This window comes from Corticium candelabrum, chromosome 16 (genome assembly GCF_963422355.1).
Source record: "Corticium candelabrum chromosome 16, ooCorCand1.1, whole genome shotgun sequence".
Taxonomy (NCBI): domain Eukaryota; kingdom Metazoa; phylum Porifera; class Homoscleromorpha; order Homosclerophorida; family Plakinidae; genus Corticium; species Corticium candelabrum.
This window is the reverse complement of record NC_085100.1, coordinates 1507710-1531135: the sequence shown is the minus strand read 5'-3', so window position 1 is coordinate 1531135 and position 23426 is coordinate 1507710. Positions and strand designations below refer to the sequence as shown.

The 23426-nt window shown below is 41.7% G+C and overlaps 4 protein-coding genes across 4 annotated transcripts in view; 1 reads left to right on the top strand and 3 right to left on the bottom strand.

The window, feature by feature from the left end:
• Positions 1 to 3532: 3532 nt before the first annotated feature.
• On the bottom strand, positions 3533 to 12309 carry LOC134192677 (ubiquilin-4-like). The gene is made up of 19 exons (XM_062661427.1): positions 12112 to 12309; positions 11949 to 12051; positions 11835 to 11884; positions 11416 to 11463; positions 11177 to 11354; positions 9669 to 9745; positions 8625 to 8696; positions 8510 to 8560; positions 7148 to 7225; positions 7004 to 7087; positions 6901 to 6946; positions 5655 to 5894; positions 4935 to 5014; positions 4777 to 4836; positions 4627 to 4710; positions 4457 to 4572; positions 4329 to 4390; positions 3974 to 4111; positions 3533 to 3829 (listed from the first exon to the last, which is right to left on the bottom strand). Exons 1-19 carry the CDS (start codon positions 12220 to 12222, stop codon positions 3768 to 3770), a joined length of 1740 nt encoding a protein of 579 aa, XP_062517411.1. The 5' UTR covers positions 12223 to 12309; the 3' UTR covers positions 3533 to 3767.
• LOC134192678 (cytosolic Fe-S cluster assembly factor narfl-like) lies at positions 12293 to 13852 on the top strand. Its single transcript, XM_062661428.1, has one exon. The coding sequence runs from the start codon at positions 12342 to 12344 to the stop codon at positions 13776 to 13778; it is 1437 nt and encodes a 478-aa protein (XP_062517412.1). The 5' UTR covers positions 12293 to 12341; the 3' UTR covers positions 13779 to 13852.
• Positions 13763 to 20483, bottom strand: LOC134192679 (very-long-chain (3R)-3-hydroxyacyl-CoA dehydratase-like). The gene is made up of 12 exons (XM_062661429.1): positions 20393 to 20483; positions 20251 to 20299; positions 20119 to 20192; positions 18139 to 18196; positions 17921 to 18051; positions 17780 to 17855; positions 17148 to 17258; positions 16959 to 17086; positions 16007 to 16119; positions 15846 to 15952; positions 14188 to 14319; positions 13763 to 14121 (listed from the first exon to the last, which is right to left on the bottom strand). The coding sequence occupies exons 1-12, from the start codon at positions 20465 to 20467 to the stop codon at positions 14033 to 14035; spliced, it is 1143 nt and encodes a 380-aa protein (XP_062517413.1). The 5' UTR covers positions 20468 to 20483; the 3' UTR covers positions 13763 to 14032.
• A 497-nt stretch (positions 20484 to 20980) lies between these two features.
• The window catches only part of LOC134192617 (cAMP-regulated phosphoprotein 19-like), a 2754-nt gene continuing 308 nt past the window's right edge, over positions 20981 to 23426 (bottom strand). Inside the window, exons 2-3 of the mRNA XM_062661365.1 lie at positions 23312 to 23413; positions 20981 to 21382 (exon numbers count right to left, since the gene is read on the bottom strand). Coding sequence (XP_062517349.1) covers positions 21131 to 21382; positions 23312 to 23413 — 354 coding nt within the window. The 3' untranslated portion in view covers positions 20981 to 21130. The remainder of the gene's footprint in view (positions 21383 to 23311; positions 23414 to 23426) is intronic.

The window sequence follows — 23426 nt, the reverse complement described above, 5'->3', positions numbered from 1 at the left end:
TTTCAAGTGTAGTTTATGCAGAGAACAAAACTTTCAAATATTTTACTTTAGACGTGGCTGTACTAGCTCCTCTAGCCTGTAATAGTTTCGATGTTTGAAATTATACTACCATTGACAGACAGACAGACAGACAGACAGACAGACAGACAGACAGACAGTTGTGATGTCTTCCTCTACCCATATTGTCTACTCCTCTGTACCAACATTGTCATCATGGATTGTACGCATCTTTACCTCGCGTCAGCGCTAGACGTCTTCTATGGTGGCCATGCACGTTGTGATGTCTTCCTCTACCCATATTGTCTACTCGTCTGTATCAACATTGTCATCATGGATTGCACGCATCTTTACCTCGCGTCAGCGCTAGGCGTCTTCTATGGTGGCCATGCACGTTGTGATGTCCATCCATGTTATCCGGGAGACAGACAGACAGACAGTGTTCAGTTTTTGTTTTTTTAGTTGTCATTGTAATGTAGTGTATCGTGCTTTGCTTAATTTGATTTAGCCTGTAATAGTTCTGATTTATGAAAATATAATACCATTGACAGACAGACAGACAGACAGACAGACAGACAGACAGACAGACAGACAGAAAACAGGTCGCCTTTACAGGTAGAGATTGATGCTTGGAGAGGCAGAAGGAGTGTAGCCAGGTCACGTACAGTTTGTATAGAGAACCGTTTACTGTCACTAATTAGCCGTGGTGTAAGTGCTTTTACCGTTTAGTAGCAGCCAGACAGAATTCTCATTCATAGTTATATCCCGTACAATTGCCGTTTCTAGAGCCCGTTGATTTTTGGATTAGCGATTGGGTGAAACCATTTCGACTTGGACGTTGCTGCCGTTGCGAGGAACAGGTGTATCGAACTTGGCATCTATTCGACACGTGTCCAGTTTCAAAAAATGCCGTTGATTGGATTATTGATCCCGTTGAAGCCATTTCGACAGTCCCGTTGCGGAGAACAGGTGTATCCAACCTGGCATCTATAATTTCGACGTGAATCTGGGAACGTGCATGTCACGTGCAATACTTACCCGGATAATCCGTTCCCCGTATATAACGAATGCCGACTCTCGTCATTTCGACAGTCCCGCTGAACGTCGTCTGTTCGAAGACGTTGCTGGCGTTTCGGGGAACAGGTGCATCAAACACGGCAGCTCTTTGACGGTCGTAGACTGGCAAACGACTGTGGGCGTATTTTTTCAAGACCCGGATATCAGCAAAAATATCTTCCGTTTGCCAGCGTCGCCCGCAATAAACGACACGCTCGGCGCGTACCGTCCGACGTCGAGAATGGGCAGTCTAAATTCGGCGGAGATACAATTTGGCGTTCCGGAGATATTCGCGCGTGAGCGGAAGCGAGCGCGATCGGCGGGAAATGGCGTCGTCGTGGGAGAAGTCAGGAAGACGATCACGGTCTCACTTTCGAGATTAATGAATTTGGCGTGCGCGAGCCAATTCGGCCGAGATCGGACCCGCCGTCTTTGAGAAACGCTCGTACGGACGGACACACACACACACACACACACACACACACACACACACACACACACACACACACACACACAGACAGACACCTCTCCTTTATATATCTAATATATAAAGCTCAAATTGTCTGTGTGTGTGTGTGTGTGTGCATGTTCGCGTTTGGCGGTCACGTCTTTTGTCCGTTCGCAACCGAAATCGGCACGCACACTCGGCACGCACAGGGGAAGGTTTGCGTAAAAGAATTAAAAAAATTATGCACCGGGTCCCCTCTCGAGGGGTCGACCCCCGCCTAAAATTTCTCGACGACGCAAGCGCTACACATTCCGGTTCATTCGAACACACGCCCGCACCGGTCCCGTGTAGACCCTATGCATCGCCGTCCTTCGCAAAGCTTCGAGCAATCGAATATCTCTTGCCGACGAAACCTACTCTTCTATCGCTTGCGTTTCTCTCTAAATTCTGATTGCATTTGCACCGAATCCAACCTACACGTTTTCTGCAGCAAGCGCTACACGGGGAGTGTGTCGATTTCTATCGAAACAAGTGCGAAGAACAAGATTCGAATTCATTCAGAATATCCGGGACCTCGCAACAAAGATGCACGTGACGTGTCCACAGACCTACCTTACACTACAGTATCTTGCCCGTACGAAGGACGGGCCATGGATCCTAAAGTCCGTTCAAAGAATGGAGAGCCCGTGGGAAAATTCCCGTATCTGGGCAAGTACGCCCCCTACGCCGTTGATAAACATATCATTCGAAAGCACGTGACTAGGTGGAGTCAGATCTCTGGACAAATTAACTGTATAGATCCTGGGTTAGTAGATACAGCATGCTTCCTGAAAGAGACTCCTCCCATACATTATCGACAAAGAATACCGCCAGTAAATGACACCTACGAGACTAATTGTATTAATCATTGTTGTCATTCTCATCGTCCCCTAGGAGGATCTCTTCACTGTCTGAAGAGTTCTCCTCACCTACTAATCTTTCTACCGCTTGTTCGAGCACGCCATCTGACGTTCTGTAATATTTTCTACTTTCTGGATGACATGGTCGACATACTGCTTCCATTTCGCCACCGTCACATTTTCAACGCCTTCTCTGGCCAGTTCGAATGGCAGAAAACTGTTGAACAGGACGGACCCTGACGTACTAAAGTAGATAGATAGTAGGCAGTGAGGGCTGGGTAGCAACCATTGCTCTAAATGCTCATTTATCGATTGTTAGTATTACAATCCAAGATGAGAGCAATATTGTTGTTTCCGCCCTCTAGGCCTTATCTGGTAACCACATTTCCCACGGGCTCTCCATTCTTTGAACGGACTTTAGTATCTAATATATAAAGCTCAAATTGTCTGTCTGTGTGTGTGTTCGCGTTTGGAGGCCACGTCTTTTGTCCGTTTGCAACCGAAATCGGCACGCACACTCGGCACGCACAGGGGAAGGTTTGCGTAAAAATTTAAAAAATTACGCACCGGGTCCTCTCTCGAGGGGTCGACCCCCGTGTAAAATTTCTCGATGACGCAAACGCTACACATTCCGGTTTATTCGAACACACGCCCACACCAGTCCTGTGTAGACCCTATGCATCGTCGTCCTTCGCAAAGCTTCGAGCGATCGAATATCTCTTGCCGACGAAACTTACTCTTCTAGCGCTTTCGTTTCTTTCCAAATTCCGATCGCATTTGCACCGAATCCAACCTACACGTTTTCTGCAGCAAGCGCTACACGGGGAGTGTGTCGATTTCTATCGAAACAATCGCGAAGAGCAAGATTCGAATTCATTCAGCATATCCGGGACCTCGCAACAAAGATTGCACGTGACGTGTCCACAGACCTATCTTTACACTACAGTATCTTGCCCGTACGAAGGACGGGCCATGGATCCTAGTAGATTATTAAGCTCTGATACCCCTCGGAGAGCAATGCGTCATGCGCGCCGACTACCAGGACCCTTGCTGCTGCTCTGATTCTGCTGTGTGTATGGAAACTCCAATACCGCATACTCACAAGAGAACGCGCTACACGGACAGACACGTGTTCACACTGCCATCCGATAATGGCACTACATTATTACTAACAGATTTGTGAGGTCAGATTTCTGGATGCCTCAAAAAATTCATTTGCCACCACCACCACCCATCATCATCATCATCATCATCATCATCTACAGACTTCCATTAGATTATTCTACATTGGATGTCTTGTGTAAGAATGAACAAGTAGAACAGAGAACTAACAGAAGAGATGAATAACAGAACAATGAGAAGATCAATTATCCACTCTGGAGTAGAAATTCAACTGCCTTATTTACATCACCTTCACACACAATGAGAGCTAGAAAGGCAAACAGAAACGGTTGGTATAATAGTTCAGGAAATTGTGTAGTAAACATTACAAACACACACACACACACACACACACACACACACACACACACACACACACACACACACACACACACACACACACACACACAACCTTGAATATTTGCAGCACGATCAAAGAAGCCCATTGAACTGAGTTGTTCTAGTTCTTGTTGATATCTCTCAACCATACCAGGTGCTGCCTGACCTTGAGGTAAAAGAGGTGAAGCTTGTGACTGAGACGCCGCAGATGCTAAAAGAAGAAGTCAGATACAAATGCAACAGAGCAACAACAGTTGGTAAACAACACATCATGTCTGTCTGTCTGTCTGTTGTCTGTCTGTCTGTTGTTTGTCCATCAATCTGCAGTGTGTTAGTGTTTTAGTGTGTTACTGTGTGTGTGTGTGTGTGTGTGTGTGTGTGTGTGTGTGTGTGTGTGTGTGTGTACGTAAATAAGTATAAATCATTACTAGAATCTGATGCCGACGGTGTCACTCCTCCTCTCGCCATCTGCTGTGCCCCAGCCAGCAAACTAAACATCAGAACCCACATACACACACCCACATCACATCAAAGAGACAAACAACTCGTAACCCACTTTCCAAACATCGCCGGTGATATGGCCTGCAACTGCTGCATTCCCTGCTGTATTTGTAGCATGGCTTGCATTGCACGTGGATTCATCATGACGTTACGAAACTCCCGATTCCTCATCTACAAATGCATCAGTCATGTACACAGTGATTGACATCACAACATTGTCATTGCCTGTTGTGCCAATAGAGGCAGACTTCTCCTCATTTGTTCTCTCGTCTCGGGGTTTGCAGCAAGACTAGGGTTCATGCTCAACATCTGGAATGTGAATGGACGTCGTGAGTTGGACAAACACGTGACATACATATGATGGTGTCGACTCACATCTTCGACTGTCTGAGGGTTCGATGCCATTTGGTCCACCATCGTTTGCATGAGAGGACTCTAAAAGTAAATTGATATCAATTTGATTGTGTGTGTGTGTGTGTGTGTGTGTGTGTGTGTGTGTGTGTGTGTGTGTGTGTGTGTGTAAGGCGGCTTACATCCATCATGCTTTGCATTAGTTCTGGGTTGCTGGACAGCTGCTGCATCATACTTTGCATGCCTGGACTTTGAAACATTCCTGTAACATTAGCAATGGTCCAATCAACACAGATAATGTATGCAGATTAATGTAAACAAAAGACAGAAATACAGACAATTAGAAGCCAGACATACATACAAATGGACAGACAAACAGACAGACAGACAGACAAACAAACAGACAGACAAACAGACAGGCAAACAGACAGACAAACAGATATGTTTAGACAGACAGACAGACAGACAGACAGACAGACAGACACACAGACAGAGACAGGCAGACAGACAGACAGAGAAACAGATACGTTTAGACAGACAGACAGACAGACAGACAAACAGATATGTTTAGACAGACAGACAGACAAACAGATATGTTTAGACAGACAGACAGACGCAGAAAGTTAGCAAAGCTTGGACATTCTAAGATCTTTACAGCTGACAGTTCATTCGCACGTAGTTAAATTATGGCGTTGGCCGTTTGGGCCAGACTAGAATGTAATAGTGTTGTTCTTTGAAAATATATGTATTGACAAACAGACAGACAGACAGACAAACAGACAAACAGATATGTTTAGACAGACAAACAGACAGACTGACAGACAGACAAACAGACAGACAGACAGACAGACAAACAGACAGACAGACATGCAAACAGCAAAACACAGCAACATATGTCTAACCGGCTCCAAGTCCAGCAAACGGATTTCCTCCAGTCGCAGCTCCACTAGATGCTGACGAAGACACACCACTTGTTGTCGTCCCTGTACCTGTACTTCCTGTTGCTGCACTAGACGGTGCGTGTGGCTGTGATTGTTGACCTCCCCCTAAGCTACCAGACGCCCATGGGTTCGGCATCGGTGACGTGTTGGGTGACTGTTGAGGAGCAGAAGACGACGAGCCTGCAGAAGGTTGAGAAGACCCTGCGATACGCAATAATTAGTATGTCTGTCTGTCTGTCTGTTCATCTGTCTGTCTGTCTGTTTATAGTCTTTCTGTCTGTCTGTCTCTGTTCATCTGTCTGTCTGTCTGTCTGTTTATCGGTCTGTCTGTCTGTCTATCTATCTTTCTGTCTGTTTATCTTTCTGTCCTTCTGTTTGTCTCTCTGTCTGTCTGTCCTTCTGTTTATCTGTCTGTCTGTCTATCTATCTATCTATCTTTCTGTCTGTCTGTCTGTCTATCTATCTATCTTTCTGTCTGTCTGTTTATCTGTCTGTCTGTCTGTCTGTCTATCTATCTTTCTGTCTGTCTGTCCTTCTGTTTGTCTGTCTGTCTGTCTGTCTTTCTGTCCTTCTGTTTGTCTGTCTATCTATCTGGTTGTTGATCCATGCCACACACTCGTACAACATCGTGGATGAAGAGACGGGCAGGTTAGACGGTTAACCTCAAAGAAACATTACCAGTTCTGAGTTACAAAGCAAAGTCACTAATCACTCTATAGGAATTACGTATATCTGTTTGATATCAATGGTTCAGTAAAACACTGCAGTGATGGGGAGTTGGGTGATGTGAATGTATCAAGATGAGGCAGTGATTGGTTGTACTGCACTGTTCAGCAAGAATTGAGTGTCAAACCTTTTCCAACTGTAAACTGTGTGAGTACAGTGTAATAGCGTACTCCTGTTCATCAGTCCATCTGTTTGTTTGTCTGTCTACCTGTCTGTCTGTATGTCTGTCCATTTGTCTACCTGTCAGTTTGTCTCCATGTCTGTCTGCCTGTCCGTCTGTGTATCTGTCTGTCTCTGTCTGGTATCTGTCTGTCTACCCGTCTACCTGTCTGTCCATCTGTCTGTCTACCTGTCTGTCCATGTGCCTGTCTACCTGTCTACTTGTCTGTCTCTCTGTCCATGTGTCTGTCTACCTGTCTGTCCATCCGTCTGTCCATCTAGTTGTTGATCTGTCTGCATGTCACACACTTATACAACTTGCCTCCAAATAAAGCTGCAAACGGATTTTGAGCTTGTACCGCATCTCGCTGAAAACCACAATACGTCACATCACAAACCACTACAAAACTGTTAATCTTGCCAACCGCTTGCTCTTGCGCTGCACTCATTAACGGCTCTTGTACTTCAGTGTAAAGACGACGTAAAGCATTAAAACCACCCGGCATTGACTAACAAAACAAAAGGAGTGAATCATCAAGATGTGGTGAGGTAGAGTGAGTGAGTGTTACCTCCAGGTTGCTCATTGCTCGGTCTTGAGATCGCATCATTTCTCTCATCATGGCAGGATTACGAGCCATCTGCATTGCCTAGTGTGTGAGAAAGGTAAGCAGTCAAAATACGCACAGTCGCACACATAAAAAGGACAGACAAACAGACAGACAAGCAAGCAGACAGACAAGCAAGCAGACAGACAGATAGACATGGAGACAAACAGACACACAGACAGACAGGCAGACAGTCAGGGTCAACTGTAGTGTATCATGTATTAGACTTTTAGTTAAGAGTTGCATAGTCTGATTTAGCTTGTAATAGTTCTGATTTAGCCTGTAATAGTTCCGATTTACGAAAATATATTTCTTTGACAGACAGACAGACAGGCAGGCATACAAGCAGACAGACAGACAGACAGACATGGAGACAAACAGACAGACAGACATGGACAGACAGACATGGACAGACAGACATGGAGACAAACAGACATGGAGACAAACAGACAGACAGAGAGACAGACATTGGCTTGGGTAGTATTTAGTTGCTTTGCTTAGATGGTGTATAATAGTTCAATGTTTGGAAATATATGAATTGACAGACAGACAGACAGACAGACAGACAGACAGACATGGAAACAGACAGGCAAACAGACAGACATGGAGACAGACAAACAGACAGACAGACATACAGCTAAACAAGACAGATAGACAGATTCGTGTTTCAAATATATGTATTGGACAGACAGACAAAACAAACAGACAGACAGACAGGCAGGCAAACAGACAGACAGACAGGCAGGCAGACAGACAGACAGACATAGAAGCAAACAGACAGACAGGCAGACATGGAGACAAACAGACAGAGAGACAGACAAACAGACATGGAGACAGACAGACAGACAGACAGACAGACAAACAAACAAACAGACAGACAAGACAGACAGACAGATTCGTGTTTCTATATATATATATATATATATATATATATATATATATATATATATATATATATATATATATATATATATATATATATATATTGGACAGACAGACAAAACAAACAGACAGACAGACAGACAGGCAGGCAGGCAGACAGGCAGACAGACAGACATGGAGACAAACAAACAGACAGCAAACAGACAGCAAACAGACATGGAGACAGACAGACAGAAAGACAGACACACAGACAGACAGAAAGACAGACAAACAGACAAACAAGACACAGACAGATTCGTGTTTCAAATATATGTATTGGACAAACAGACAAAACAAACAGACAGACAGACAGACAGACAGACACGACAACAGACAATATGCAAAGACAGGAAACTCAAACACTGTACACATGCCCCATCACCAACCCAACGTATGCACACCTACCTGTCTCAATGTCTCCGGATTGTTCAGAATGTGACTCAATTCGGGATTACGCTGTGAACAAGACGAGACAGTTAGACTGCAGTGATTACGTGTAACACATGACACATTCTCTCACCTCCATCAGCTCTCGCATTTGAGGATTGGAGTGTATCATCTGTCTCATCACTTCAGGATCGTTCATCAAAGACTGGAGTAATAGAAACGTCGACAATCAAAAAACTGACCAGCAGACATCAATGTAAACAAACAAGTACACTGAAAGATAGACAGGAAAGTCTAAAGACTGACAAATGAATAGACAGATGAACAAACACATGAGTGTCTCACACAGGCAAACATAAAGACAGACAGACAAACAGACAGACAACAAACAGACGGACAAACAGACAGACAGACAAATAGACAGACAAACAAACAGACAGACAAACAAACAGACAGACAGTTCAGCATGGTCAGACTGTTTGAGTCAACTGCAATTACATCACGTAAAAGAACCCAGAGGAAGGTATGTCAATTCTGAAGACAGATCAGACATAGTCGTATTTGATTCGGCATCGGGGGTGGATCTTGAATTGGATATTGCTCTAGCGCATCCCTGGAGTAATGAAATAAAAGGTTTATCAGCTACAACTCAGAGAGCAGCGGCAACCAGAAGAGAAAATCTGAAGATCAAAAAGTACGACCAGGAACTCTTGCCTGGAGGTTTTCGACCAACATTTGTGCCTATAGTTTTGGAACATTTTGGCTGTTGGGGAGAGAAAGCTGAAGACTATTTGAAGAAACTGTCACAGCTATCAAGAGATGAAGACGGAAAGCCAAATGCATTAACCTTCAAGACATACTGGAGATCTGTGTTTTCTGTGTGTCTACAACATTCAAATGCTAGAGTGATTGACAGAAAAATAAAGAAGATTGTTTCAAGAGACAGCAACATAAACATAAATAGTTGTAGGTAGAACCAAGCCCTATTGGCTTGGGTAGTATTTAGTTGCTTTGCTTAGATGGTGTATAATAGTTCAATGTTTGAAAATATATGTATTGACAGACAGACAAACATACAGACAGATGGACAAACACATTGACATACAGACAAAAACACCACGAAAACACAACAAGCAATCAAACAGAATGACATCTTCCTCTGACATCCGATCATCACCTGCATCATAGGACTCTCCATAATCTGAGCCATCAATTCAGGATTCGACATAAGCTGCTGTTGCATCATTTCAAAATCTATAATACAAATAGTAAAAAGTCTACTTGCACTCTATGCAACAATAACAACAACAAAAAAATAATAATAATAAATAATAACAACAAACAATAACAAACAAATAATAATAACAAACAATAACAAACAATAACAACAAACAAAACATTAATAACAACAACAAACAAACAATAGTAATAACAAACAAACAATAATGACAACAAACAAACAATAATAACAACAAACAAACAAAACATTAACAATCAACCAATAACAACAAACAATAACAACAAATAATAACAACAAACAAACAATAACAACAAACAAACAACAATAGCAACAAACAATAACAACAATAACAAACAACCAATAACAACAACAAACAATAACAACAAACAAACAATAACAACAAACAAACAATAACTACAAACAAACAATAACAACAAACAAAACATTAATAACAAACAACCAATAACAACAAACAATAACAACAAACAAACAATAACTACAAACAATAACAACAAACAAAACATTAATAACAAACAACCAATAACAACAAACAATAACAACAAACAAACAATAACTACAAACAATAACAACAAACAAAACATTCATAACAAGAAACCAATAACAACAAACAATAACAACAAACAAAACATTAATAACAAACAACCAATAACAACAAACAATAACAACAAACAAACAATAACTACAAACGAACAATAACAACAAACAATACCAACAATAAGAAACAATACCAACAATAACAAACAATACCAACAAATAACAAACAAACAATAACTACAAACAACCAATAACAACAAACAATAACTACAAACAAACAATAACAACAAACAAAACATTAATAACAAACAACCAATAACAACAAACAATAATAACAAACAAACAATGACTACAAACAATAACAACAAACAAAACATTCATAACAAGAAACCAATAACAACAAACAATAACAACAAACAAAACATTAATAACAAAGAACCAATAACAACAAACAATAACAACAAATAATAACTACAAACAAACAATAACTACAAACAACCAATAACTACAAACAAACAATAACAACAAACAATAACTACAAACAAACAATAACTACAAACAAACAATAACTACAAACAAACAATAACTACAAACAAACAATAACAACAAACAATAACTACAAACAAACAATAACTACAAACAATAACAACAAACAAAACATTAATAACAAGCAACCAATAACAAACAATAACAACAAACAATAACCACAAACAAACAATAACAACAAACAATAACAAACAATACCAACAAATAACAAACAAACAATGACTACAAACAACCAATAACAACAAACAATAACTACAAACAAACAATAACACCAAACAAAACATTAATAACAAGCAACCAATAACAACAAACAAACAATAACAACAGCAACAATAACAACTCACTTGGCATTCCTCCTCCCATACCAGCCCCAAGTCCTCCACCTCCTCCCATTGCTCCCATTCCTCCAAATCCCATTCCAGGAAATCCAAATCCTCCCATACCCAAACCACTAGCGGCACCTCCACTAGCGGCACCTCCACTAGCGGCACCTCCACTAGTAGCCACAGATGGACCAGAAGGCTACAACAGAAGTTGTTTAGAATTAGTGTGTTGATGTTTAGCTTGTGGTGGAGTGTCTTACTTGACTAGGTTGACTAGGTTGAGTGGAAGGTGAAGGAGAGCTTGTTGTCTAGAAACAGAAAGTTTGCCAGTAAACTTACTGTAATTGTACTGTCTTCACTTTCAGTGTGTGTGTGTGTGTGTGTGTGTGTGTGTGTGTGTGTGTGTGTGTGTGTGTGTGTGTGTGTGTGTGTGTGTACACGCTCATGCTCACACTCACACTGATATGTCAATCAGTCTACCTCCTTTCTATCTTGTCCATTTATTTTACCTCCATAATATCACACATCTATAGTACAGTACTGCCTCCTTACTCCACCCACGCATCCATCCTATCTCATCCCTCTGTCTCTCCATCAATACACAACCTCATCCCTTCCTCCTCTCCACTGCAACTTTCCTCTCTCATTACTAATAAATATCATTAACCAACTAGGATACCTTGCTCTGCGCCTTGATAACCAAATGTATTGCTATCCCATCACGAAGTCCTGCGCATCCAATCACAGTCACACAACTCACAACGACAGCACACACAATCTCTCTCCTACTCACCGTGTTTCTCTATCGTGTCCTCGTCCTTCAGTATTTTGCCTCCAAAAATAAGACATATTTTGTCTAATGAAATGTTGAATTTAGATGAAACGGCATCTCGAAGCTGGTAAATGAGAGAGAATTGTCGATGAGTGAAATGGCCGACCCCCTAATGAGAACTCACTTGCTTGACGGTTGCGTCTGCTGATATCTCAACTGTCTCTTTACTTTTGGGTGTCTTGACGGTAAGTCTCACGATTGACGGTTCACCGGAGGTCACCTCTTCGTCAGCCATGCCAGGAAAAGAAGATTTAGCTAACGCGCGTTAATCAAATGTAAAAAATGTAGTCTGGATACACGAGGCTTTATCCCGGATGTTACAGTGCTGGCGGATTAGTCCGGTTTCTCTCTTTCATGGCGCAATTCAGCAGCGCTCTTCGTCTCACAGACCTGGACGACTTTATCGCGCCGTCTCAGGACTGTATAAAACCGGTCAAGGTCGAGCGACTGCCCGGATCCAAAGCGGGCAAACTTGCGATCGAAAACGACGGAGATTACTACCAAATCGACGAGCAGGGAACGAAGACGCCACTCCCGAAGGCCAAAATAACGCTCAACGACTGTCTCGCATGCAGCGGGTGCGTGACGTCGGCGGAAACGGTGCTCATAAGGCAACAGAGTGGAGAAGAAATGTGTCGCGTGTTGGACGAGAGTCTGGCGGCACCTCCCGAGAGCTGCGGGCATCGTTTTCCCGTCGTCTCGCTCTCTCCGCAGTCTCGGGTGTCACTCGCCGCTCGCTACGGGCTGACACTGAAAGAGACCGAGGAGAAACTGACGACCGTTTTGAAAGGGTTTGGTGTTGCGAGGGTGTATGATACCACAGTAGCCAATCACGTCGCTCTGATTGAAAGCGGGAAGGAATTCCTGCGTCGTTATGGCGGCGACGTGACGTCATCACCGGGTCCGCTGCCTATGTTGACGTCATCGTGTCCCGGATGGGTATGTTATGCTGAGAAAACTCAAGGATCCTACGTGTTGCCGTTCATTAGCACGACGAAATCGCCTCAACAGATTATGGGATCGTTAGTGAAGGATTATATAGCCGACATAAACGGCGTACGTCCGAATAGTGTGTACCACATTGCAGTGATGCCGTGCTATGATAAGAAATTGGAAGCGTCGAGAGACGATTTCTATAACGACGTTTTTCGGACAAAGGACGTCGACTGTGTGGTGACATCGGTCGAGATCGAGCGGCTACTGGAAGACAAACGAATCGATTTCCTATCTGTAGATGCGACTCCTCTAGACACGCTTCCCGGGCACATCCGAGAGAACCCGCAGGATCACTGTGGTGGGGGATCAGGGGGGTATCTAGAGTTCGTGTTGAGGTACGCTGCAAGGGAGGTGTACGGTCACACGCTCGACAAAATCACATACAAAACAGTGAGAAACGTCGACTTCAAGGAAACGACTCTTGAACTAGAAGGAAAGCCGGTGTTCAAGTTTGCGGCCGCTTATGGGTTCAGGAATATTCAGAACGTCGTGCAGAAGATCAAACGGAATAAATGTTCGTATCAGTTTGTCGAGCTGATGGCTTGTCCTTCGGGTTGTTTGAATGGTGGAGGTCAGATCAGACCGCAGGAGGGACAGAATGCTAAGGATCTCGTGATGAGACTCAACGATGTGTATGCGATGGCTGACATGGTGGATCCCTTGACGTGTGGGGGCGTGTCACGATTGTATGCAGATTGGTTGAATGGAGAGGACAGTGAGAAGGCACAGAAGTGCCTACACACACAGTACCACGCAGTCGAAAAGATAGAAAATGCGTTTAATATAAAATGGTGACATTTTTATAGATTTATATCTGCAGACTTGACAGTGGCTTGTTAATATTAATGCAAAGTTATTTTCTCTGTCTACAGTGCGTCTCATGAGTCTCGCCTCTTCAGCCATTGAATTCAATTATTCTGTGTTGCACACTGTTGCTTCACTACACATCAACTGATGGGCAGCAGACACACACACACACACACACACACACACACACACACACACACACACACACACACACACACACACAATGTCAGTCAATCAGTCGTTCAATTCTGTTTCACTTTTCTCCTTTTTGATGTTTGTCCTAATCGTTCCCTTCGTTGACGCCACATATGTGCAAACATCAATGGTCCGCCTTTAAATTAAATTAAACCAAATCATATTAATATCAATCAGTAATACACCATGCTAAACGACTCACCAATTGCGACCAAGAAAGGGTACATGGCAGCGAATGGCCATAAGCTGAATGTGAAGTTGAGAGGGTTGGGGAGCTGTAGACTGAGAAAACCCACTTGTTGCATGTAAACTGATGATTGATACCCAACAACACCTAAACATAACACGACAGAGTAATTGAACGACAACCACACGATTACCATCCACACTAATGCACATGGGCATAGAGTATGAGTGCATTTGTGTGTTAGAAATGTGAGATGTGCCAAACACATACAAACAATAACATAGACAAACAGACGAGGCAGCCAGACAGACAAAGATAAACAAACAAAAACATACAAAGGCAGAGTGGACAGACAGATAAACAAATAAATATGCAAATGATGACAAAGCAGACAGACAAACAAACAAAAATATACAAAAAGAGCAAACAAACAAACAAACAAAAATATACAAAAAGAGCAAACAAACAAACAAACAAAAATACACAAAAAGAGAAAACAAACATAAACAAACAAAAATACCCAAAAGAGAAAACAAACATAAACAAACAAAAATGCACAGAAAGAGAAAACAAACAAACAAACAAAAATACACAAAAAGAGAAAACAAACATAAACAAACAAAAATGCACAAAAAGAGAAGACAAACATAAACAAACAAAAATACACAAAAGCAGAGCAAACAAACAAACAAACAAACAAACAAGAATATATTAACAATAACAGAGCCGATGAATAGATAAATAAACACAGAGTCACATAAAGAGATCAAACATATAAATAAAAGGGTGACCAACACTTGGACAAACACGCATACAGACAAGATGATTACAGTCGTAAGTCTCTTCAGTTATGATCCCAATTCTCAAAGATAGTCAGACTCACTAAAGCTAAAGAAGTTAGTTAAATAAACAAACAACAACAGACAAACAAAACAACAGACAAACAAAACAACAAATAAACAAACAACAAAAAATAAACAACAGATAAACAAACAAACAACAACAGACACATAAACAAAACAACAACAGACAGACAAACAAACAACAAACAAACAAAAACAGACAAACAAACAAACAAAAACAGACAGACAAACAAACAACAGACAAACAAACAAACAACAACAACAGACAGACAAACAAAAAAAAAAAAACAGACAGACAAACAAGAACAGACAAACAAACAATCAGCAACAACAGACAAACAAAACAACAAACAAAAACAGACAAACAAACAAACAAAACAGACAGACCAACAAACAACAGACAAACAAACAACAACAACAGACAGACAAACAAACAAAAACAGACAGACAAACAAGAACAGACAAACAAACAATCAGCAACAACAGACAAACAAACAACAACAGACAAACAACACAAAAAAACAAACAAAAAACAGACAAACAACAGCAAACAAACAAACAAACAACAACACAAACAAACAAACAAACAACACAAAAACAAAAAACAAACAACAACAAACAAACAAACAACAACAGACAGACAAACAAGCAATCAAACAAACAAAGACATAGACAGACATAAAAACACAAGAAATAAAACAAGTAGAACAACAAAAGACTGACAACAAAATCGGGCATCATCAACTATCCAAATTCTACACAGACTCTCCCACAAAGTCAATACACATTATTACCACTTCAAGTTCTCACCTTCCAACACAAACCCAATTGGATAAAGCACCATCCAACACGAATATCGCAGCCAAGTAATCCACTTTCTCTTGGCATTAAACGATGATAGAGCATAATATGGGTATCTAAATACACAGCATCAATATGTTTGACTCAATGCTGAGAGCGAATGGTCTCACCTCACAAATTCTGCTAATGCCCAATCGAACAACAGAAAGGCGACTGTCCACTTTGTGTGCATCTCTTTGAATGGCGTTATGAAGAGAAACAGAACAGAGTTTCTGCCTGCCACCTATGAACGCGCCCACACATGCATGATGAGATTGTCTTACATTGGGTCTGATCAAACTATACAACTGGTTAGGTATTCATTGTATTTATGATAATACAATCCAACAAATAGACAAACAGACAGACAAACAGAAAAACAGACGAACAGTCAGACAGACAGACAGACAGACAGACAGACAGACAGAACAAAAGACAGACAAACACGGACAGACAGACAGACAGACAGACAGATGAATAGACAGACAGACAAACAAACAGACAGACAGACAAAAGACAAACAGACAAACAGACAGATAAACAAACAAACAAACAAACAGACCGACAGACAGACCGACAGACAGACAGACAGACAGACAGACAGAAAGACAGACAGACAAACAGAACAACAGAACGAAAGACAGACAAACAGACGGACAGACAGACAGACAGAAAAAGACAGACGGACAAACAGACAGATTATTATATTTGAACTCTTACTCTACTAATAACAATCGCTAACTTTACGTATGCATAACAATAATAGACAATGAACAAAATGTTGAACGTCTTTATCATATACAAACAGACAGACAGATAGACAGACAGACAGACAGACAGACAGACAGACAGACAGACAGACAGACAGACAAAAGACAAACAAACAGACAGACAGACAGACAGACAGAAAACAGACAGACAGACAGACAAACAGGCAGGCAATCGTCACAATAAAAAGCCTACGAAAACAAGCAAGTGCATCACACTTAACCAGTAAATGTCTAACATAAAATTTGCAATAGATGGTTATTCTAAGTAGCAATAATAAAAACAAGTCTAATTAATTGATATCAACAATGACACCTGTATCAATGGAGCCACAACTCCAGTCTTGACAAACCCTAAAACTGGGTGTAGAATTTCCAAGAAAGCCATGCCTTGACCAATCGTCATTAGAGGGTCAGTGGCATTGTATGTGCCTGAGATTGAATCTAACACAAAATAAAATATTTCAATTTAATTAGTTAATTTAATAGTAAAATTGATATTAACCTTGGCCGTAAAAGATTAGCCGGATGATAAAAATAACCGCAAATGTGGTGTATATCAGCCATTGAACGGTGTTGTAGACAGCAAGATAGCATTTGATGAAAAGTCGAAACACTAATAGATGATGTTGTTGGCAATTAGTGCATAAACGGTAGGTACTATCAGTCTGTCTGTCTGTCTGTCTGTCTGTCTGTCTGTGTGTGTGTGTGTGTGTGTGTGTGTGTGTGTGTGTGTGTGTGTGTGTGTGTGTGTGTGTGTGTGTGTGTGTGTCAATCTGTCTGTTTGCCTGTTTGTCTGTCTGTGTGTCTGTCTGTCTGTCTGTGTGTCAATGTGTCTGTCTGCCTGTGTGTGTGCATGTGTGTGTGTGTGTGTGTGTGTGTGTGTGTGTGTGTGTGTGTGTGTGTGTGTGTGTGTGTGTGTGTGTGTGTGTGTGTGTATCAGTCAGACTGTCTATCCGTCTGTCTGTCTATCTGTCTGTCTGTCTGTCTGTCTGTCTGTCTGTCTGTCTCTATATGTTCTGTTTGCCTGTTAATTTGCCCATCTGTCTGTCTACATATCTGTCCACACATTTGCTTGTCCATTATTTCATCTCTCTCTCTCTCTCTGTCTTCCTATCTACCAACTATACATCTCACTGTCTTTCTTAGCTGCTTCTATCTCCTCCTTCAAATTCGTATTAGCATCAATAACTCGTGCATTCTTTCTCAACTTCTAAACACAAACACCAACCACCACCACATGAACCTCCCATCACAACACAACAACAGAAAACCAACCTTAATTTCCTCACTTTCTTCCTCCACCTCCACTTCTTCCTCTTCAGATTCTTCCACAACCAGCAAATCAAAATTGAGCTTCAGCCAATGAGGAGACTTTGATTGTGATGTCAGATGAGGCCAATCACCAGCTACAATGACAACGTCGTGTCTTAAGTCTTCATGACATCAAAACTGCAAACGCTTGGTATGCCAGCCAATGTGTGTGTTGTCTTCACCTTTTGCCTTTGGTATTGTAATGTGTACATCACGTGCTCTGATTTTGTACGAACATTTCTAAATTCAATAATAAAAATTGTGTTTACAGTTTCCTTACCTTTTGATTAAATCATTATTTTTTAATAATAAAATTCAAATTTAGCTAATTATTGTTATTTATTAACTAATTTATTTATTATTTTATGTCGTGCTCAACCAGATCAGTCTGGTTTGTAGAGTCTATTACAAGTACCGGAAGCAAACCCTGCTTCAGAAGTACTTAGACCATCACGGCTGTCTAGAAAGAAGACATGACTTTACGAAGAATCCGAGTAGATCCCAGAAGCACTGTTTTCTGTAAGTGCTGCAGGTTGTGATGACCTGGAATAATGTCCAGCCACCGTGCAATACCTGCGTGCACTGTGCCCAAAGCTCCCAAGACCTCCGGAACCACCAGTGTTTGACAATGCTACATGCGGCTTATCTCCACTCGCAAGTCGCTGTACTTCGCCAACTTCTCAGCATGTTTCTTGCCAATGTTGCCATCAGCAGGACAGCTGATATCAATAAGAAGACAAGTGTTTGTCTTCCTATTTCTGAGACAGATGTCTGGACGATTGGCTTTGATCTTCCTGGCAGTGGGGATGGTGGTATCCCACATCATAGTAATGTCATCCGTCTCCACAAGCCTATCAGGATGATGCCGGTACCATCTGCTCTCCACTGGAACCCCAAAATGGCGACAAACATCCCAGTGAATGATGGAGACCACCTGATTGTGTCGATCAGTGTAGTCTGTCAGTGCCAAAGCACTACAGCCTGCCACAATGTGGTCGACTGTTTCCAGGCCTACACTGCACATGCGGCAAGTAGGACTGACATCACGATGTAGAACCTTGCGCTCATAGTACCGAGTCCGAAGAGCTTGGTCTTGAGCAGCAACAACCAGTCCCTCAGTTGCAGCAGGAAGATTCGCTGCCTTTAGCCATCTGTAGGTCTCTTTCATGTCCACAGGCGGTTGCTCAGTGAGACGGCGATACTGCCCGTGCATAGGCTTCCCACTCCAGGACCGCACACGAAGAGAACTGCAACACGTACGGTAATGTCTCGCATCTGTTTCAGGCGCTTGCTCAAAGCCACCTTCAACCGAGATGGATGCATTCCTGTGTAAGTTCTGCGACTTGTTGTCCGAAGCAAGACTCCTCTGCAGCTGTGCAGTAAAGCGACAAGCCATGCGCTTGATTGAGTGTGAAGATTTTCCAGAGACACACTCCCATATCATCTGCATGAAAGGATCAGAACTGTCAGCAAGGTAACAGTTCAGCCTCACAATACAAGATTGATATGTCGACTCAATCTGTTGTAACCCCCTACCCCCATCACTGCAAGGAGCGTAGAGTCGGTCAACGTCTGCAGCAAAATGGTGGACACCGTGCATAGAGAGGAGCTTTCTGGTCCGTCGATCAAGCTGCTGCAGGTCCGTGCACCCCCAATGAATGACGCCAAACCGTAAGTGAGAACCGGTAGTGCAAACCCATTGATGGCTAGAATCTTGTTCCGACCATACAACTCAGTCCGGAGAACCACCTTCACTCTGTGGAAGTACTCATGACGGAGTCTCTCCCGCATCATGCTGTGCTGAATACCGTTACTCTCATCTACACCTAAGCACTTGTAGACTTGACCCGGTTCCAGACAGTTGATGGTGTTGATGGAATTTAATTAATTATTATTTATTAACTAATTTATTACCTAATTTATTTACAATATAATTTAGAAATAATAATCAAATTATGTAACATAAATAATCAATAAATATATCTAAAACAAAAATGCACAAATAAATAAATAAAAATTTCAAATTTTTTTAAAATATACACTTAATTCTAATTTTAATTAATCAAGTAATAAATAAATAAATTAATTAATCAATTATTTAACTAATAAATGATTAATTTAATAGACTTTTAATGTCACAAATTAATTAATATCTCAAATACCTTTGCGTCAATCTCCTCACAAAAGTCAATCTGAATGCCATACTGATCAAGGCCCTTTGCTCCCTCTCCGGTAGCTACACACACACACCTTGGATGTGGTAGTCACGTGACTTACCATTAATGTCAGTCTACCTTCAAAGTTAAGCGATTTCTCTGTCCAGTCTAAACGAACAGAGTCGGGCTGCAAACAAACAAAAATTGAAATTAATTAATTAATTAATTAATGCGTTAAAATCTAGTGCAAACAAGCGTTAGCAAAGTGACAGTTGCTTACATCTACGTTGATTAGTTGTACGCCCAAAAAGATCGTATCCTTTTTCTGTCCCCACTCCACTTGAGGTGTAAGCATACTGGCTAACAACCGCTTGCAGTTTTAACGCGCGCTAGATAAGTTAAGGACACAATCTTGAGAGGTTACGCATATTTAGCGCGCGTTAAACCTGGTACAGGTTACATGGGTTCCGGACGTTGTTCATTTAATTATTAATTGAGATTATTGATTAACATTATTTCATAAAATTTTCTAGATGTTTGAATCTTTGCAAGAAGTTTGATCAAACGCAATCGTGTTAATTAACGCAAACATACGGGATATTATAAACATTACCGTCATAGACGTCAGACTGACTCAAGTTAATATATAGAATCATTTGGTTTTTATAAAAACAGTCACTTAGAAATATTTATCATCGACTGTGTAGTGGGGCACACTACTCATAGCAAGATAGTCTCGCGTGGCCAGACCTTCGGTGTACGCGGGGCGGAAAAGGCTCGACACAACATGCTACTAGAGTATATCACAAGTCATCACCAATGACTCACTCTGTTAGCATATCATGACTTACACAAAACACACTCTATGTCCACAGCAAGACATCTATACTGTATTGTGAAATTGCATAATGTAGCACGTGTGTAGCGCGTATGTACAGAACGCTCGAGCAGAAGACGACCACAGCAAACTAGACAGTCTATAGTGACGAAAAACTGGCGCAGACAATCGATTAATTGCTTAACTGGTGACACCGGGTGGACTCAGTTTACTTGGTGGGTGACCTCCATCGCCACCACTGGGGGTACGAAGGTGTTTAGGAATTGGAATTGGACCGCCGTGACCACCATGATGCATCACTGCTGGAGCGGACATTTTCTTCTGACGAATGTTTTCTGGCCTGGGATGGTCGGTGCTGAGAACGGATGGTAGCTTGTTGCCCTTTGCTTTGGACATGTTGTAGTCTCCGGAATCAAAGTACTGACCTTTTCCCTATATTGAAAATAGAAAAGGGAAATCGATTACACAGGCAATGTGTGGTGACTAAGTAGAGAGCAAATAGACCAAATAACAGGCCGACAAGCTGACATACATACATATATACATAGATACAAACAAACAAACAAACAAACATATTGTTACACTGGCAAACAGAATAATAAACAGCCAACAGGCCAGTCACACAAACATACAAACTGACAAACAAACAGACAGACAAACAGAGACAAACAGAGACAGACGGACAGACAGACAGACAGACAGACAGACAGACAGATACAAACAGACAAACAAGCACACACAAACAGACAGACAAACAGACACAAAGTTGGAAACAGACAGCCCAACAGACACAAACAGACAAAAAACACACATACATACATACAGCCAGACAGACAGTCAGACAAACATACATACATACAAGTACAGACACACAAATAGCCAGACAGATGTACATACAAACAGACAGACAGAGCCAGACAAACAGACAGACAGACAGACCGGCGTACATACAAACACAGAAAAACAGACAGACAAACAGATAGACAGACAGACAGACAGACAAACATACAAACAAACACAGCCAGCAAGTCAGCCAAACAGACAAACAGATGTACATACAAACAGACAAACAGACAGACAAATGTACATACAAACAAACAGACAGACAGACAAAACAGACAAACATACAAACAAACACAGCCACCAAGGCAGCCACCCAGCCAGCCAAACAGACAGACAAATGTACATACAAACAGACAGACAAACAGAGAAACATACAAACAAACACAGCCAGCAAGCCAGCCAGCCAGCCAAACAGACAGACAAATGCACATACAAACATACAAACAGACAGACAAATGTACATACAAACAGACAGACAAATGTACATACAAACAGACAGACAGACAGACAGACAGACAGACAGACAAACATACAAATACACAAACAAACACAGCCAGCAAGCCAGCCAAACAGACACACAAACGTACATACATACATACATACATATAGACAGACATACATACATACAAACAAACAAACAAACAAACATAGCCAGCAAGCCAGCCAAACAGACAGACAAACCTACACACAAACAGACAGACAGACAGACAGACAAACATACAAACACACAAACAAACACAGCCAGCAAGCCAGCCAAACAGACACACAAACGTACATACATACAGACAGACAGACAAATAGACAAACAAATGTACATACATACATACATACAGACAGACAAACAGACAAACAAACACAGCCAGCAAGCCAGACAAACAGACACACAAACGTACATACATACATACATACAGACAGACAGACAGACAGACAGACAAACGTACACACAAACAGACAGACAGACAGACAGACAGACAAACATACAAACACACAAACAAACACAGCCAGCAAGCCAGCCAAACAGACACACAAACGTACATACATACATACAGACAGACAAATAGACAAACAAATGTACATACATACATACATACAGACAGACAAACAGACAAACAAACACAGCCAGCAAGCCAGACAAACAGACACACAAACGTACATACATACATACATACATACATACAGACAGACAGACAGACAAACGTACACACAAACAGACAGACAGACAGACAAACATACAAACACACAAACAAACACAGCCAGCAAGCCAGCCAAACAGACACACAAACGTACATACATACAGACAGACAGACAGACAAACAGACAAACAAACACAGCCAGCAATAAGCCAGCCAGCCAGCCAAACAGACAGACAAACGTACACACAAACAGACAAACAAACGTACATACAAACACAGACAGACAGACAAACCGACATATCCGCAAATCAATCATCTAGTCCAACTTCCTCCTCACAGAAACGCACACAGCCACACCCTCTCAACAAACTATCCATAAACTCACTCCTTTCGATATCCTTCTCTGCAACAACTGCGACTGCCTTGGCTTCTCCATACCAAACTTGGCCTTCGCCTTCGCCTCCTCTTCAGCCATCAGAGTCTGTGCCTAACGTAACGCG

Coding starts and splice junctions, on each gene's coding strand:
- LOC134192677 (XM_062661427.1), bottom strand. CDS start 12,222: ATGGCTGACGAAGAGGTGACCTCCGGTGAACCGTCAATCGTGAGACTT. Junction 12,052..12,111: donor CAGACGCAACCGTCAAGCAA/GTGAGTTCTCAT, acceptor CTCATTTACCAG/CTTCGAGATGCCGTTTCATC. Junction 7,088..7,147: donor GAGCAATGAGCAACCTGGAG/GTAACACTCACT, acceptor TTGTTTTGTTAG/TCAATGCCGGGTGGTTTTAA.
- LOC134192678 (XM_062661428.1), top strand. CDS start 12,342: ATGGCGCAATTCAGCAGCGCTCTTCGTCTCACAGACCTGGACGACTTT.
- LOC134192679 (XM_062661429.1), bottom strand. CDS start 20,467: ATGCTTACACCTCAAGTGGAGTGGGGACAGAAAAAGGATACGATCTTT. Junction 18,052..18,138: donor TACAATACCAAAGGCAAAAG/GTGAAGACAACA, acceptor TTGTCATTGTAG/CTGGTGATTGGCCTCATCTG. Junction 17,087..17,147: donor GCTAATCTTTTACGGCCAAG/GTTAATATCAAT, acceptor ATTTTGTGTTAG/ATTCAATCTCAGGCACATAC.